This window comes from Amphiura filiformis, chromosome 17, assembly GCF_039555335.1.
Source record: "Amphiura filiformis chromosome 17, Afil_fr2py, whole genome shotgun sequence".
NCBI lineage: Eukaryota > Metazoa > Echinodermata > Ophiuroidea > Amphilepidida > Amphiuridae > Amphiura > Amphiura filiformis.
In genome coordinates, this window is record NC_092644.1 from 3,851,457 (window position 1) to 3,864,962 (window position 13,506).

Below are 13,506 nucleotides of genomic sequence, written 5' to 3' on the forward strand. Positions count from 1 at the left end.
CTCTATCATCTGACTCATCAAAAACAATCCAACTCGTAACCCAAAACTTAACCCTAGCCTTTACCAAAAACTCAAAAGATAACATCATGACATACCTTATAGCAGAATTTTCTCTCTGAAACAATTTTCAAAAGATTTTGATCAAAATTGTCCCAAATTGTTTAGCCAAGATTGAGCATATTTGCAGATTTTCCATAATATTACACAGAGTGGGGCTTCTCCTATCTAAATTCTTTGATTTGAAAAGTACCACATGTAATTCATTTGGATGTGAAAGACTTTAATGTTCCAAGTGCTAGTCAAAGGCTTCAACATAAAAAGATATTTCTCAAAATATCAAGGGCTATCTCAAGAACCACTGAATGAATACTTGGTTTGTTTGTACTCATTATAATGCATTTTTCATGCTGATTCCAAATGTGGTCATGGACATTTACAATTCTGAAATTTCTTGAATTAAAAAAAACCAACTTGTCTTCTGCAGTCGACACCCGCGAGTTAATACGAGGAAGGGTAATTAACAGTCCATAATCTAATTCATTTCTCCATAAGGGTTTATTATGGGGTGTCACCATCGCACCCTAACAGGCATGACAAATATATTGTGTGTTTGCTGTAATAGCCTGGAAATATTAGTGATGGCTTGTCAACTTTTTTCCTTGTGTCAATAATTAACCCCATGAGAACTACCTGCCGATTGGCCAAAAAGAAGTTTGCATTATCAATTGGACCAATCAGCAACATTGTTAGAATAATTTCACCACCCAAAAAAATTGGGGTGAATTATTTGCAAAGCTCCATTCTGATTGGTGATTAAATGAAGATATCATGTAATTGACCAATCAGAGTTTATGTTAGATCGGCAGGTAGTGCTCAGGGTGTTAAAGCATTACAAAATTTAGTGCAAAGTTTCTGTAAAACAAAATACACAAAATTGTGGTGTAGATTTTGCAGTGAAAAAACAATTTGCGAAAGGAACTTTCAATTTGGGTAAAATTGCGGGCAACAAATCTAAACTGACAGGTCACATCAGGTTGCAGCAAACAAACAAAAAATGTTATGCCTAAAATGAGTGGAGAAACATAAGCTTTTTTTTCTTTGGCCTTCTCGACATGGCAGCTCCAGCAAACATCTTCACCGCAACTACCAACCAATCTCTTCTAGAACGCTGTTACAGACCTCGAGAACCTGAGGTTATAACCGGTGGAATACGATTCGGAGCTACAAGCGATAGTCACGCAGAAGTGGCAGTGGAACCGGACATGGTCTCGAAACTGTGAGTAGTGCTTCCATGTTATAATGGGCTATTCCATTTAAAATCCACACTACCCCTGTGGAAGATTTTGGAAATATCATCCACAAGGGGAGTATGAATTTCAAATGGAATGAACACATTAGTAGCTCCATTTGAAACTCACTCTCCCTCAGAGGAAGATTCAGGTTGAATCTTTCTCAGAGGGTGTATGAAATTCAAATGGAACTGCCTAATGTGTTCATTTCATTTGAAATTATACTCCCTTGTGGAAGATATTTCAAAATCTTCCACAGGGGTAGTGTGGATTTTAAATGAATAGCCAATGGTATGCTTGCGCATAATAAGTATCTGAACACTTAAAAGAAAAGCATTTTCTTGGAAGATACTTGACCTAAAGTACCACGTAAAGTAATCATTAGATGGCTAATTTTATTCTGCATATTTTGATACCTCATTTGGAACAATGCAACTTTATTTCGAAAAGTCATATCGAATTGAATTAAAAAAAAGAGAGTGAACTTTAGACCCCCTGCATGCCAAGCACATGATCACTGACCGGTAGCCACACGGGTTACCGGTAGCTACAACTACTAGCAGGCTATGTTAGCATATCTATGACAATGACAAAGGTATCAAAATCTGAATTTTATGATTTTCATAATCGTCGGGTGAGCAAATCTCTGAATGGGCCTTTTAATTGTGAAGGTTGGGGAATTTAATATCGTAATTACAAATTCAAAAGTGCTCTGTTTGTTATCCAACAAACACAACAAATTTGCCCGATTCCAATTTCAGTTCAAGTTGGAATGCCAAAAATATCAGGTTTAAAAAAATCTTTTAAAATAAAAAATCATGCAGTATGGCTTTGAAATAAACAGATTTCAAATAAACTTTTAGATCTGAAAGTTCTAATGACAGCTCTAAAGCATGAAATAAATAAAAATAGCACAAAAGGTTTGTGTGACCTGTGATATATAATTGCCCATAACATATGGCTACAAGTGTTTGATGGTAACATCTCGTACCAGTACATTGACTAATTATCCGTTGTAAACATCTGCTAGGGTAGCCTACCGCATCCACCATTTTGTGTAATTATTCCTAATGACATGAATATAGATTCTCATGAGGGTAAGGTAAATCAGTTTCATTGTTTTTGTGATATTTTTGTATAATTATTCCTAATGACATGAATATATATATTCATTCAGTTTCATTGTTATATGGGCGTGTGTGATTTTTCCTAATGACATTAAGATAGATTCTCATGAGGTTAAGGTAAATCAGTTTCATTGTTTTTGTTGTTGTGATATGGATTCAATACTTGCTGTTGTTTGTTCTACATTTATTTCCCACGATGGTAAAATGACCCAGCAGGCCTTTACAAGATATCATTTGATCTGTAGCAAGTCTGAATCACATTGGCTCTGTACTTAAAGTAACCATTTCTCAGTGGTCTTATCCCAGGAACGTAATACAAATGACCATACAGGGATGTGCCGCAAACATGGGTGGCATTTTTGGCCATTTGGTATATCAATGACCCCCATTTCTAGGCCAATTTTGATATATTTGGATGAGTTGTTTCCTGGTTGTCCGTCGGTCATTCATTTTGTCCGTCCATCTGAGGATGCGAGTGAAATTTCTCGAAAGGTCAGCAACAACCTGTAAAGTGTGCTGAGGCTTTGGATCAAAGTGAGGCATTGTGCACTATATAAATTGTGGTGCATTTACCCCCTTCGGTCTTATACACATATTTTTGCTCTTTGTTTATGTTTATTCTTGTGATGCATTATATGAAACATTATTTTGTAAATTAAATCTTATACTGGAACTAAAATGTGCAATGTTGCGTCCAAAAACTTCTGACTTAATCAGTAAGTTGCAAATTGTAGTGTAAAATAATGTTTTGAACTTCCGAATGAATTAACTACACCAAAGTATATGAAACGATTAGTAAAGCTAGGTCAAGAAACTCTTCTAATTTTCTTAGGCTTTTTTCAAGCTTTATATTTGTAGAGGTCTATCTGCATCAGGGCTGCACAATTCATTTTCCCTGCTGGCTGGTGACAGCTTCAGATAGGTAATAGCTGGACACACACACCCTAAAAAGACCGATATGTGACCTGATCCACTCAGGCCAAAGTCAGACATTTTGAAAATTGAGTTACTACCAATACTAACCTGCTCAGTACCTAGACTAACTGATGTTGAATCCCAAGTTCTCTTGAATATTTGGTTGCAAAGTTATGAACCTTTTATATGTCAATTTTCTTATGTTTTTTTATCATTTTTTTTCTTCTCACTTCTTTTTTTTTTTTTTTTTTTGCCTATATCTCGGTTTCATTATTGCTGACAAATAAAGTTGTGAAATCTAGGTCTAATGGAAAGTCTGATTAAACATTTACTTTCTACACTACTTATTTATTTCGGTTACTAGGAAACTTGTGCGTCATTAGCCGATGTTGTTTAAGGGATGCACCATTAGACTTTAATGTGAGGTAGGAAGTTGGGGTCGGGGCAATTTAAAAAAAATTGTCATGCATTTATACACTGTGGGTAAAGGGTTTTTTTAGTGTTGGTGGGGAAAGTTTTTTTGGCTCATGTAGTGTAGTGGGTGATTTTTTTTTTCAAAAACTTCCTACCTCCACCCTTGAAGTCTAAAGGTGCGTCCCCTAATAGCATTAGGACCAACCTAATCAGCTTTACAATTCAGTTGCATTATTTCCATCCTTAGTATTAACACATACAAAATTAGCACAAACTTAACTTGATTCTTTCTTAAAACATTTATTTTGAATCATATGCAACACAATTGACAAATATACCTTTTCTGACAGCATGTTGTTGTTTTACAAAAAGTTAATAATCACTGGATACAAAAATGAATATTTTATCTACAATATGATAATGATCTGTTGAAAACCACCAGGTTTCGGCAGTCTTGTCTCGCTCACTTTTATTTGCTGTTTTAACAGGTTATTTTTGAGGGGTTAATTTTTCACAATTTGAACTGTTCTGAACTTAAAGAGGAAGTCCCGCCAGAGCAGTTCTTCGGGGTGAACCAAACCTGCCTGGTTATCAAATTAATTAGTGACAAGGTTATTTCTGAATTTGATAGGGGCTAATTGATGCAATGGCATTATAATATCAATTAGCACATGTGTTTTTGCATCTATACATTGACCAATTAATAAGTTATACATATTTCACATGAACTCAACATGATGTGCAAGTTGAACTCTTTTAACAATATTTGTGCAAATGAACATTTATAATGACCAGTGGCTCATTTTGGTACCAACCTCTTTGATGTGATTTTAGGATACTCCTTTATGCAGGGAGGAGCCAAGACAATGATAAGCCAGCTAAATCTGAATTGGTTGTAAAACTTATAAAAAAACTGTCCAACAAAAGCCATCTCTACTGTTATTGTTTTGCTTTTAAGGGGCACAGTGGTGCAGCGGTACAGACTCTACCTTGCAATCGAAGGGTTGTGAGTATGAGCCCCAATGGTGCCATCGCATTCTGCACTTAGGCAATGCACTTAACTTGACTTGCCTCTCTTTACCCAGGGGTAAATGGGGAGCTGTTAGGAATATTGTTCATTGAGCGCCACTCAAAGGTATGAGTATGCCTTGGGCATTGTATGGCAGCTGACATGTTCTAACAACAGCGGAATAAATGTAAAGCGCTTTGATACATGTGAAAGGCGCTGTATAAATGCCAACATTTATTTTATTTGTTTTTATTCAACTCGTTCAGAAAGAGACTATGTAGTCGTTATTTCTGTGTGTATGTCTGTGCAACAGACAGCAGAGATAGCCCAGCTATTTGGGTGGATGTTTACAGCTTAAATTACTTGTTCATAGCAAATGATGCATTTCCAGTTGTGAATACTCAATTCAGGCGATGCTACAGCGCCATAGGTGTGTTTGTGTTTATACATGTGGTGGGCCCTGGTGCCTTTGTTTTGGATGGATGATTGTCTGTTATTTTGCCATATGGTGACCCCTGGTGCCTTTGTTTTGTATGGATGATTGTTTGTTAAGTTGCCATATGGTGGCCCCTGGTGCCTTTGTTTTGAATTGGTGATTGTCTGTTAAGTTGCCATATGATGGCCTCTGGTGCCTTTGTTTTGGATGGATGATTGTCTGTTAAGTTGCCATATGGTGGCCCCTGGTGGTATTGTTTTGGATGGATGATTGTCTGTTAAGTTGCCATATGGTAGCCCCTGGTGCCTTTGTTTTGGATGAATGATTGTCTTTTAAGTTGCCATATGGTAGCCCCTGGTGCCTTTGTTTTGGATGGATGATTGTCTGTTAAGTTGCTATATGGTGGCCCCTGGTGCCTTTGTTTTGGATGGATGATTGTCTGTTATTTTGCCATATGGTGACCCCTGGTGCCTTTGTTTTGTATGGATGATTGTTTGTTAAGTTGCCATATGGTGGCCCCTGGTGCCTTTGTTTTGAATTGGTGATTGTCTGTTAAGTTGCCATATGGTGGCTCCTGGTGCCTTTGTTTTGGATGGATGATTGTCTGTCAAATTGCCATATGGTGGCCCCTGGTGGTATTGTTTTGGATGGATGATTGTCTGTCAAATTGCCATATGGTAGCCCCTGGTGCCTTTGGTTTGGATGAAAGATTGTCTTTTAAGTTGCTATATGGTGGCCCCTGGTGCCTTTGTTTTGGATGGATGATTGTCTGTTAAGTTGCCATATGGTGGCCCTGGTGCCTTTGTTTTGGATGGATGACTGTCTGTTAAATTGCCATATGCTGGCCCCTGGTGCCTTTGTTTTGGATGGATGATTGTCTGTTAAGTTGCCATATGGTGGCCCTGGTGCCTTTGTTTTGGATGGATGACTGTCTGTTAAATTGCCATATGCTGGACCCTGGTGCCTTTGTTTTGGATGGATGATTGTCTGTTAAGTTGCTATATGGTGGCCCCTGGTGCCTTTGTTTTGGATGGATGATTGTCTGTTAAGTTGCCATATGGTGGCCCTGGTGCCTTTGTTTTGGATGGATGACTGTCTGTTAAATTGCCATATGCTGGCCCCTGGTGCCTTTGTTTTGGATGGATGATTGTCTGTTAAGTTTGACATATGGTGGCCTCTGGTGCCTTTGTTTTGGATGGATGATTGTCTGTTAAGTTGCCATATGGTAGCCCCTGGTGCCTTTGTTTTGGATGAATGATTGTCTGTTAAATTGCCATATGGTAGCCCCTGGTGCCTTTGTTTTGGATGGATGATTGTCTGTCAAATTGCCATATGGAGGCCCCTGGCTGGTACCATTGTTTTGGATGGATGATTGTCTGTTAAATTGCCATATGCTGGCCCCTGGTGCCTTTGTTTTGGATGGATGATTGTCTGTTAAGTTTGACATATGGTGGCCTCTGGTGCCTTTGTTTTGGATGGATGATTGTCTGTCAAATTGCCATATGGAGGCCCCTGGCTGGTACCATTGTTTTGGATGGATGATTGTCTGTTAAATTGCCATATGGTAGCCCCTGGTGCCTTTGTTTTGGATGGATGATTGTCTGTCAAATTGCCATATGGAGGCCCCTGGCTGGTACCATTGTTTTGGATGGATGATTGTCTGTTAAATTGCCATATGGTGGCCCCTGGTGCCTGTGTTTTGGATGGATGATTGTCTGTCAAATTGCCATATGGAGGCCCCTGGCTGGTACCATTGTTTTGGATGGATGATTGTCTGTCAAATTGCCATATGGTAGCCCCTGGTGCCTTTGTTTTGGATGGATGATTGTCTGTTAAGTTGCCCTATGGTGACCCCTGGTGCCTTTGTTTTGGATGGATGATTGTCTGTCAAATTGCCATATGGTAGCCCCTGGTGCCTTTGTTTTGGATGGATGATTATCTGTTAAGTTGCCATATGGTAGCCCCTGGTACCTTTGTTTTGGATGGATGATTGTCTGTTAAGTTGCCATATGGTGGCTCCTGGTGCCTTTGTTTTGGATGGATGACTGTCTCTTAAATTGCCATATGGTGGCCCCTGGTGCCTTTGTTTTGGATAGATGACTGTCTCTTAAATTGCCATATGTTGGCCCCTGGTGCCTTTGTTTTGCTTCCGAAAGCAGCTCATTTTCTTGAATGCATCTTTGAAGTCCTTGTTGAATACTGTATATATGATAGGATCCAACATGCTATTGAAATAACCTAGCCACAGGAAGATGTTTTTGTATATTTGTGGCAGGTAGCAATCCTCACATAATGGTAAAATTAAAGCTGCAAGGAAAAATGGTAACCAACAAATGAGGAAAGTACCCGTCACAATGAATACTGTTCTTGTTGCTCGGTGCTCACGAGCTGCTGCCAGAGCACGCTTTTCTTTCATCCGTTCTTCAAGAGCAAGGGAGGTCAGACTGTCAAAAGAAACACGAGATGTCGGGCTTTCTTGTGTTGGGGAATGCAGCATGGATGTAATACTTCCACGTATTGAGAAAGAAAGGTGTCTATTGGATTGCAGGGAAGACATGCTACTTCTGTGAGAAGATGGGCTACCTCTCTGAGAGCCACGTGGCTTCATCTTAACACAGCCATTCCTATCTTGAAAGCTTCCGTGTCTGTGGAGAGGATTGCTCCTGATGTAGAGATGTTCTTCAGAAGGTTTCTGGCTGTCAGTAGAATCTTTGCTGAGAGGTTCTGTTTTCAAGGTGTTTGATCTGCCTCTTGTAGAAGACTTCTGGCTTTCTGTGGAATCTTTGCTGAGAGGTTCTGTTTTCAAAGTGTTTGATCTGCCTCTTGTAGAAGTCTTCTGGCTTTCTGTGGAATCTTTGCTGAGCAGCTTTGGCATCAAGGTGGTAGACGAAGCTTTGTCGTAAGATCCCTGGCTATCTGTAGAAGATGATTTCTGGCTTTCTGTGGACTCTTTACTGAAAAGTTGTGGTCTCCTTGAAGTAGATGAAGCTGTATCTGGTATGCCGCCATTGGGATGTCTAATTGAATTCTGATTGTTGGAGTTGCGCTCATTAGTTGAATGATTGAAGGTGAAAGGAAACATGGCAATGATTGGGGAGTTTTGTGCAGAAACAGAGTATCTTGATCTCTCTGGTACAGAGGCACTGGGTTGGTTCAGTAAAACCATAGGGACAAACGTTTTGGGGATATTTCTACGGATTCTTTTTTTTGCTTCCATGAAAATTTTGTAATAAACGACAAGAATAATTGTTGCTGGGATGAAGAATGCTCCAAAAGTTGAAAAAATTGTGTAGTAGATGTTTTGGCTGATTTCACACACGCTGTATTCAAGATCGCTACCACTGTTCCAACCAAAGAGGGCCGTCACTGAAATCACAATGGAGATAGCCCAGACGATAGCGATACTGATGAGCATGCGATTGGCAGTACGTTTACTACTGTATTTCACCGGTCGGTAATGGCCCAGTAGCGATCTAAGGAAATGATGCAGAGATTCAGGATGCTCGCTGTACAGTAAAGCACATCCATTGATATCCAAAGATTACATATAGCAGTGCTGAATATCCAATCGATTTCCACTGTCTTAACAAGGCTAATTGGCATGACGACAACGGCTACCATCAGGTCTGATATGGCCAAGGAAGAGAGCAGGTAGTTCTGGGGTACCCGTAGTGGCTTGTGCGTTGCTATAGCGACAAGAATGAAGATGTTACCAATGATAGTCACAATAATGACCACACCCAGAATGATCACAATAGGTATTTGCCAGAGTGCAAATGACAGTATAGCATCATGTATGGCAGTGGTATTGGGCACCTGGGGGTTGATGTTGTCTTCTTCACTGATGCTATTACCTATGTACGTCTGCATCTCCATGGTGAAGACGTCACTTAGTAATCTGTCAAAAGAGCAAAACAAGAAAGAAGATATTAAATAACCGGCTGCAACTTCGATGGGAAACAAAGTAAATGCTAGACTATGCCATATTAAATTAATTAATTATTACTGACAAACAGTAGTTGATTAAGAGCAGGGGCTGGTGGTTATTATCTTTGTACCAGAGATGTAAGTTTTCGGGAAGTCTCCTGGGTGTGTTTTGGCTTGGTTCTATCTCGGGCATTTTCATGCTTTTCACAGGAGTTTTTTCGTGGCTTATATCTTTGAATGTGTCTTTTTTCCCCCACCAGTCTCAAGTACAGGGATTATGAAAAAAAGTATACATATGTTATTGAATGCAACATATCTTGGCATAATTGTATAATGATGGCGCACTTATTGAACAATTCTGATTTTGGGATATACCAATTTACCAATTGATCTCGAAACCCCAAGTAAAAAAATTGGCCATGGACTTGGAATTTTGAGCAGGACTTTGCCAGGGAACTTTATCCCTAACACACGCTGTCAATCATACTCAATCTATTTGTTATCAATGCACGAGCCCCGAAGGGGGAAATGCATTAGACGCATCAGCGCAAATGTATTATTTTGTCTAATTTCTCGAGCAACAAGTAGTACACCTTCATTAACCTATTTCATACATGAGAAAATAAAACACATGATTTCTGTTGTTTATAAAACAAAATTGTCACTAAAAATATTGGAAAATAGAGCCAAATATAAATGCATTAACCCGCCCGCAAAATGAATCAAGCCTATGCGACGCGAACGCGTACGAAAGCACTGCGCGTAGTATGCGGAGTACACATTATACACAATCAATGCATGGTTTTGATTTTTCTAACGCTTGCTCTGATTGGTTCTCGCTATCTAAGAGTGTATGAAACAGTGTCGATATGGTTACAAATAGCATACAAAGACATTATTAGTAACATAGGCCTTGTGTATCATAGGTTTTTCCAAGAATATTTATGGCCATTAAATAATAACAACAAACTGATGTCATTGTGAATTGCCTTAGATAGATTGCCCTCGCCTTCCTGGAATCCTCATCCATGTCAACACTATAGGCATGTCCATACGGAGGGCTTTCTAGGGAAATCTGCCATGTGAACGCTCTTGATAAATCCAATCCCTAAGTTAGTCCCCATATTTATCCCCAAGAATTTTAGGTGATTTCACAATTTCTCTAAGTGATGCTCCTGTGGTCCTCGAGTGCTACTGTCATGTGACTGATACATTTTGGTTTTTGGTTTAATTATATTAAATATGGTTCAATTTGGTACAATATTAGATACGTCTCAGTAAGGTTCTAATAGAGGTTATCCGTGTTCTATAAGCTGCATATCCTATCAGCGACTGCTATACCTTGTTTAGGACTTTCAAAAGAAGTACCTGCATGTGCAACCATGACTGTTTCAAAATAACCCGTCAAAAGTCATGCAGGTAACTCTGAGATCGTGCATTAAATTGGTCTGAATGAGGAATACTACGGGAACCAGCGCCTTTTGTTAGAAGTCACACATGAGTTAAGTGGATAACCTCTATAGTAATTCCAAAGATGACTTCATCAGGCATCTCAAAACTTGAGGATTCCAGGCTTTAATGGAGTCATGAGGACACACATTCTGGGATTGACCTAAGAATCGCAATACTTGAGCATGTCAATCCTTGAGAATTCTATAATATAACCATTTGAACGGGACTATTGTGGTATAATAATATACGTCAATGCATTAGGCTAGCTGTGAAATTGAATGTAATGGTAATTGGTATATATATTAACTCTCTTCACGCGGGTGTCTACTTAGACGACATGTTTCAAAATTTTTGTTTTAATTCAAAAATTTCAGAAATGTATATTTTCATTACCATATTTGGAATTAGCATGAAAAATGCATTAAAATGGGTACAAACAAGCCTAGTATTGGTTCAGTAGTTCTTAAGATAGCTCTTGATATTTTGAGAAAATATTTGAAAACTTTTTCTATTGAAGCACATGGCTAGCACGCAGAGCATTAAACATCTTGTTAATTACCCTTAATGAAACGTGGGTAGCAATTAGTGCATGGCACTTTGGTTTATTAGAAGTAGATAAGTAGAAATAAAGGAAACATGTGTAAATTTCACATTGCAGAGATTTACATAACTCAAGTCTGTCCATAGGCAGAATTGAGTCTACAAGTACAAGGATCTATGAGTACAAAAACAAGATAAGAGGTCTAGAAAGAAGGGTATGTGGTCTGCCTGTAGGAAATACAAAAAGACTGAAATCAAAAAAAGATAGGAAAGAAAAAGATAACTGCATGAAAATATGGACTAATTGTTTAATTGGTCATAAAGCCCGGGGGCACTCAACTTTAGAAGTGACGGGTATGTGCCTACCGGCGTCACAAAGTAGGGGCCTATTGGGAACAAAACATTATTTTTAAAAAAGGGGTCATTGGGTACAAACAATGAAAAAGGGGGTCATTGGGTATAATATTTTGAAAACAGGGGGTCATTGAGTATAAGATTTCAAATAAGGGGTCATTAGGTAGAAAATCTTGAAAAAATGGAGCAACATTCTATTTTCTTGTTCCAAATTTTCAAGATTTCCAGTACAAATTTGTTGAAATAAGAGAATTTGAAAGCTTCGGCATTATTTTGTGGTATTTTCAAGATGCTATTGTAGAAAAAAAGGGGGTCGTTGGGTAGCCGCAACCAAACAAAGGGGGTCATTGGGTAGCTGGAACTAAAAAAGGGGAGTCATCAGGTATGACTTTAAAAAAAAGGGGGGTCATCAGGTATATTCAAAGAGGGGGCCTATTGACTGGCACATACCTTCCCTTCCAAAGTTGAGTGATACCCCCAGGTTATAAAGTGCTCAGTGATTCCATATCAACATGAGCATTGAGCAAGTTTTGGAGCGCATATAGCACGGTATAGGAGTAGTACACAGACCTTTATAAGACCCACATATATATAGATACTTGTTTATTCTTTGTTCAGGTTAGTCATCTAGACCTATCAGTCAGAATTGATAGGTAAATTTTCACGGGAAAATTTTCTGGACACGTGATACCCATGGGTGCAGACATATTAGCATTATGGAATGTGACCCCGAGCACGGCGGGTGTTCTTCCAATGTATTTGAATAGGAAGAGTTCCTCCTTTGATGCAAAAGAAGTTACTTGTCGCAAGTTAATAATATTATGGTAAGAGTTTCCGTAGATAAATATTTTTTTCCGTAGATAGATATTTTTGAAATTACGCTTTTGATGATATTGTGAAAAATTAAGATAACATAATATTCAATAAATTTGCAATGCACAAATTTCTATCAAAATTGCGGTCAAAAATACTATTCCAATTCAAAATTACTAAGACTTGAATAGCGAGGTCACCGCCGGGGGGTCAGAGATCAGGCTCGAGGTTACACTCACATTGATACGCATTGGTCACGTGTCCAGAAAATTTTCCCGTGAAAATTTACCTATTAATGTTGACTGCCTATATAATTTACCACTAGATGTTTGGTATCTCTGAAAATTGATACCCTCGGTTGTTGTTTCAACCCGAATCGGGGGTCAATTCAAGGGAGTGGGGTCAATTCTGGGGAGTGGGGAGGTTTGCTGTAGAAAAGGCTAAGTACATAATGTGCCGCCCGTATGGTGTCGCATTTTCACCTCTTACTATAACATTCATAATGGGTCATTGTTTGGGTTTTTTTTGGTCACCACTGATCATTAATTTTATAATGGGTTAAGGGTTTTTATTTATTCTGAATAATGGGCAGTATTTAGGGGTAATAGAATTGAAATGAATGACAGCAGGAAAGTTGAGTATACAGTAAGCCAAAAAATTAAGGTACCAGTTATGTTCGCCCCCTGCATATCCTAAACAAAGACAGATATGTCATAATTGGAACCAGCAGCCAAAAGTCAAGCATCTTTTAGCTCGAATTTAAGACCTCATTCGTTGACATTGTGCAAGAAATAAAGACATGACTATCCAAAACCCAAGGAAGATGCCAATTTAAAAGTTGCAGTTTGCTTCGTCACATGCCCTATTGATTTGTACACAAAACGTTTGTGAACAAGAAAACTGGCACCGTGCTTCCATTGATTAGCATGTTAAAACTTGCGTTGTGCTTTCATTGATTAGAACACAAAAGTGCAACTTTTGATTTCGTTTCTTCATTAGGTTTTAGATCACTGTTTCTTTAATTCTCAACCAATTTCAACAAGTAAGGTCTTAAATTAGAGCTACAGAGTACAGGTATTGGCTGCTTGTTTTAATTTTGACATATTTGTCTTTATTTAGGATATGCAGGGGTGAACACAACTGGTACCTTAATTTTTTGGCTTACTGTAGAGTGTTAAATGCCCATTCCTAATTATTTTTAATTGGAAGGTCCAAAAAGAAGTTTATTTT

General features: G+C 38.6%; 2 protein-coding genes across 2 annotated transcripts in view; one reads left to right on the top strand and one right to left on the bottom strand.

The window, feature by feature from the left end:
• Nucleotides 1-13,506, top strand: part of LOC140138325 (laminin subunit alpha-2-like) — a 188,060-nt gene that overhangs the window by 151,855 nt on the left and 22,699 nt on the right. The window contains exon 56 of the mRNA XM_072160235.1: nt 1,120-1,276. Coding sequence (XP_072016336.1) covers nt 1,120-1,276 — 157 coding nt within the window. The remainder of the gene's footprint in view (nt 1-1,119; nt 1,277-13,506) is intronic.
• On the bottom strand, nt 7,181-9,082 carry LOC140138166 (5-hydroxytryptamine receptor 1D-like). The gene is given in 2 exon segments (XM_072160095.1): nt 7,181-8,643; nt 8,646-9,082. Coding segments are annotated over 2 exon segments (1,767 nt in total). The 5' UTR covers nt 9,067-9,082; the 3' UTR covers nt 7,181-7,297.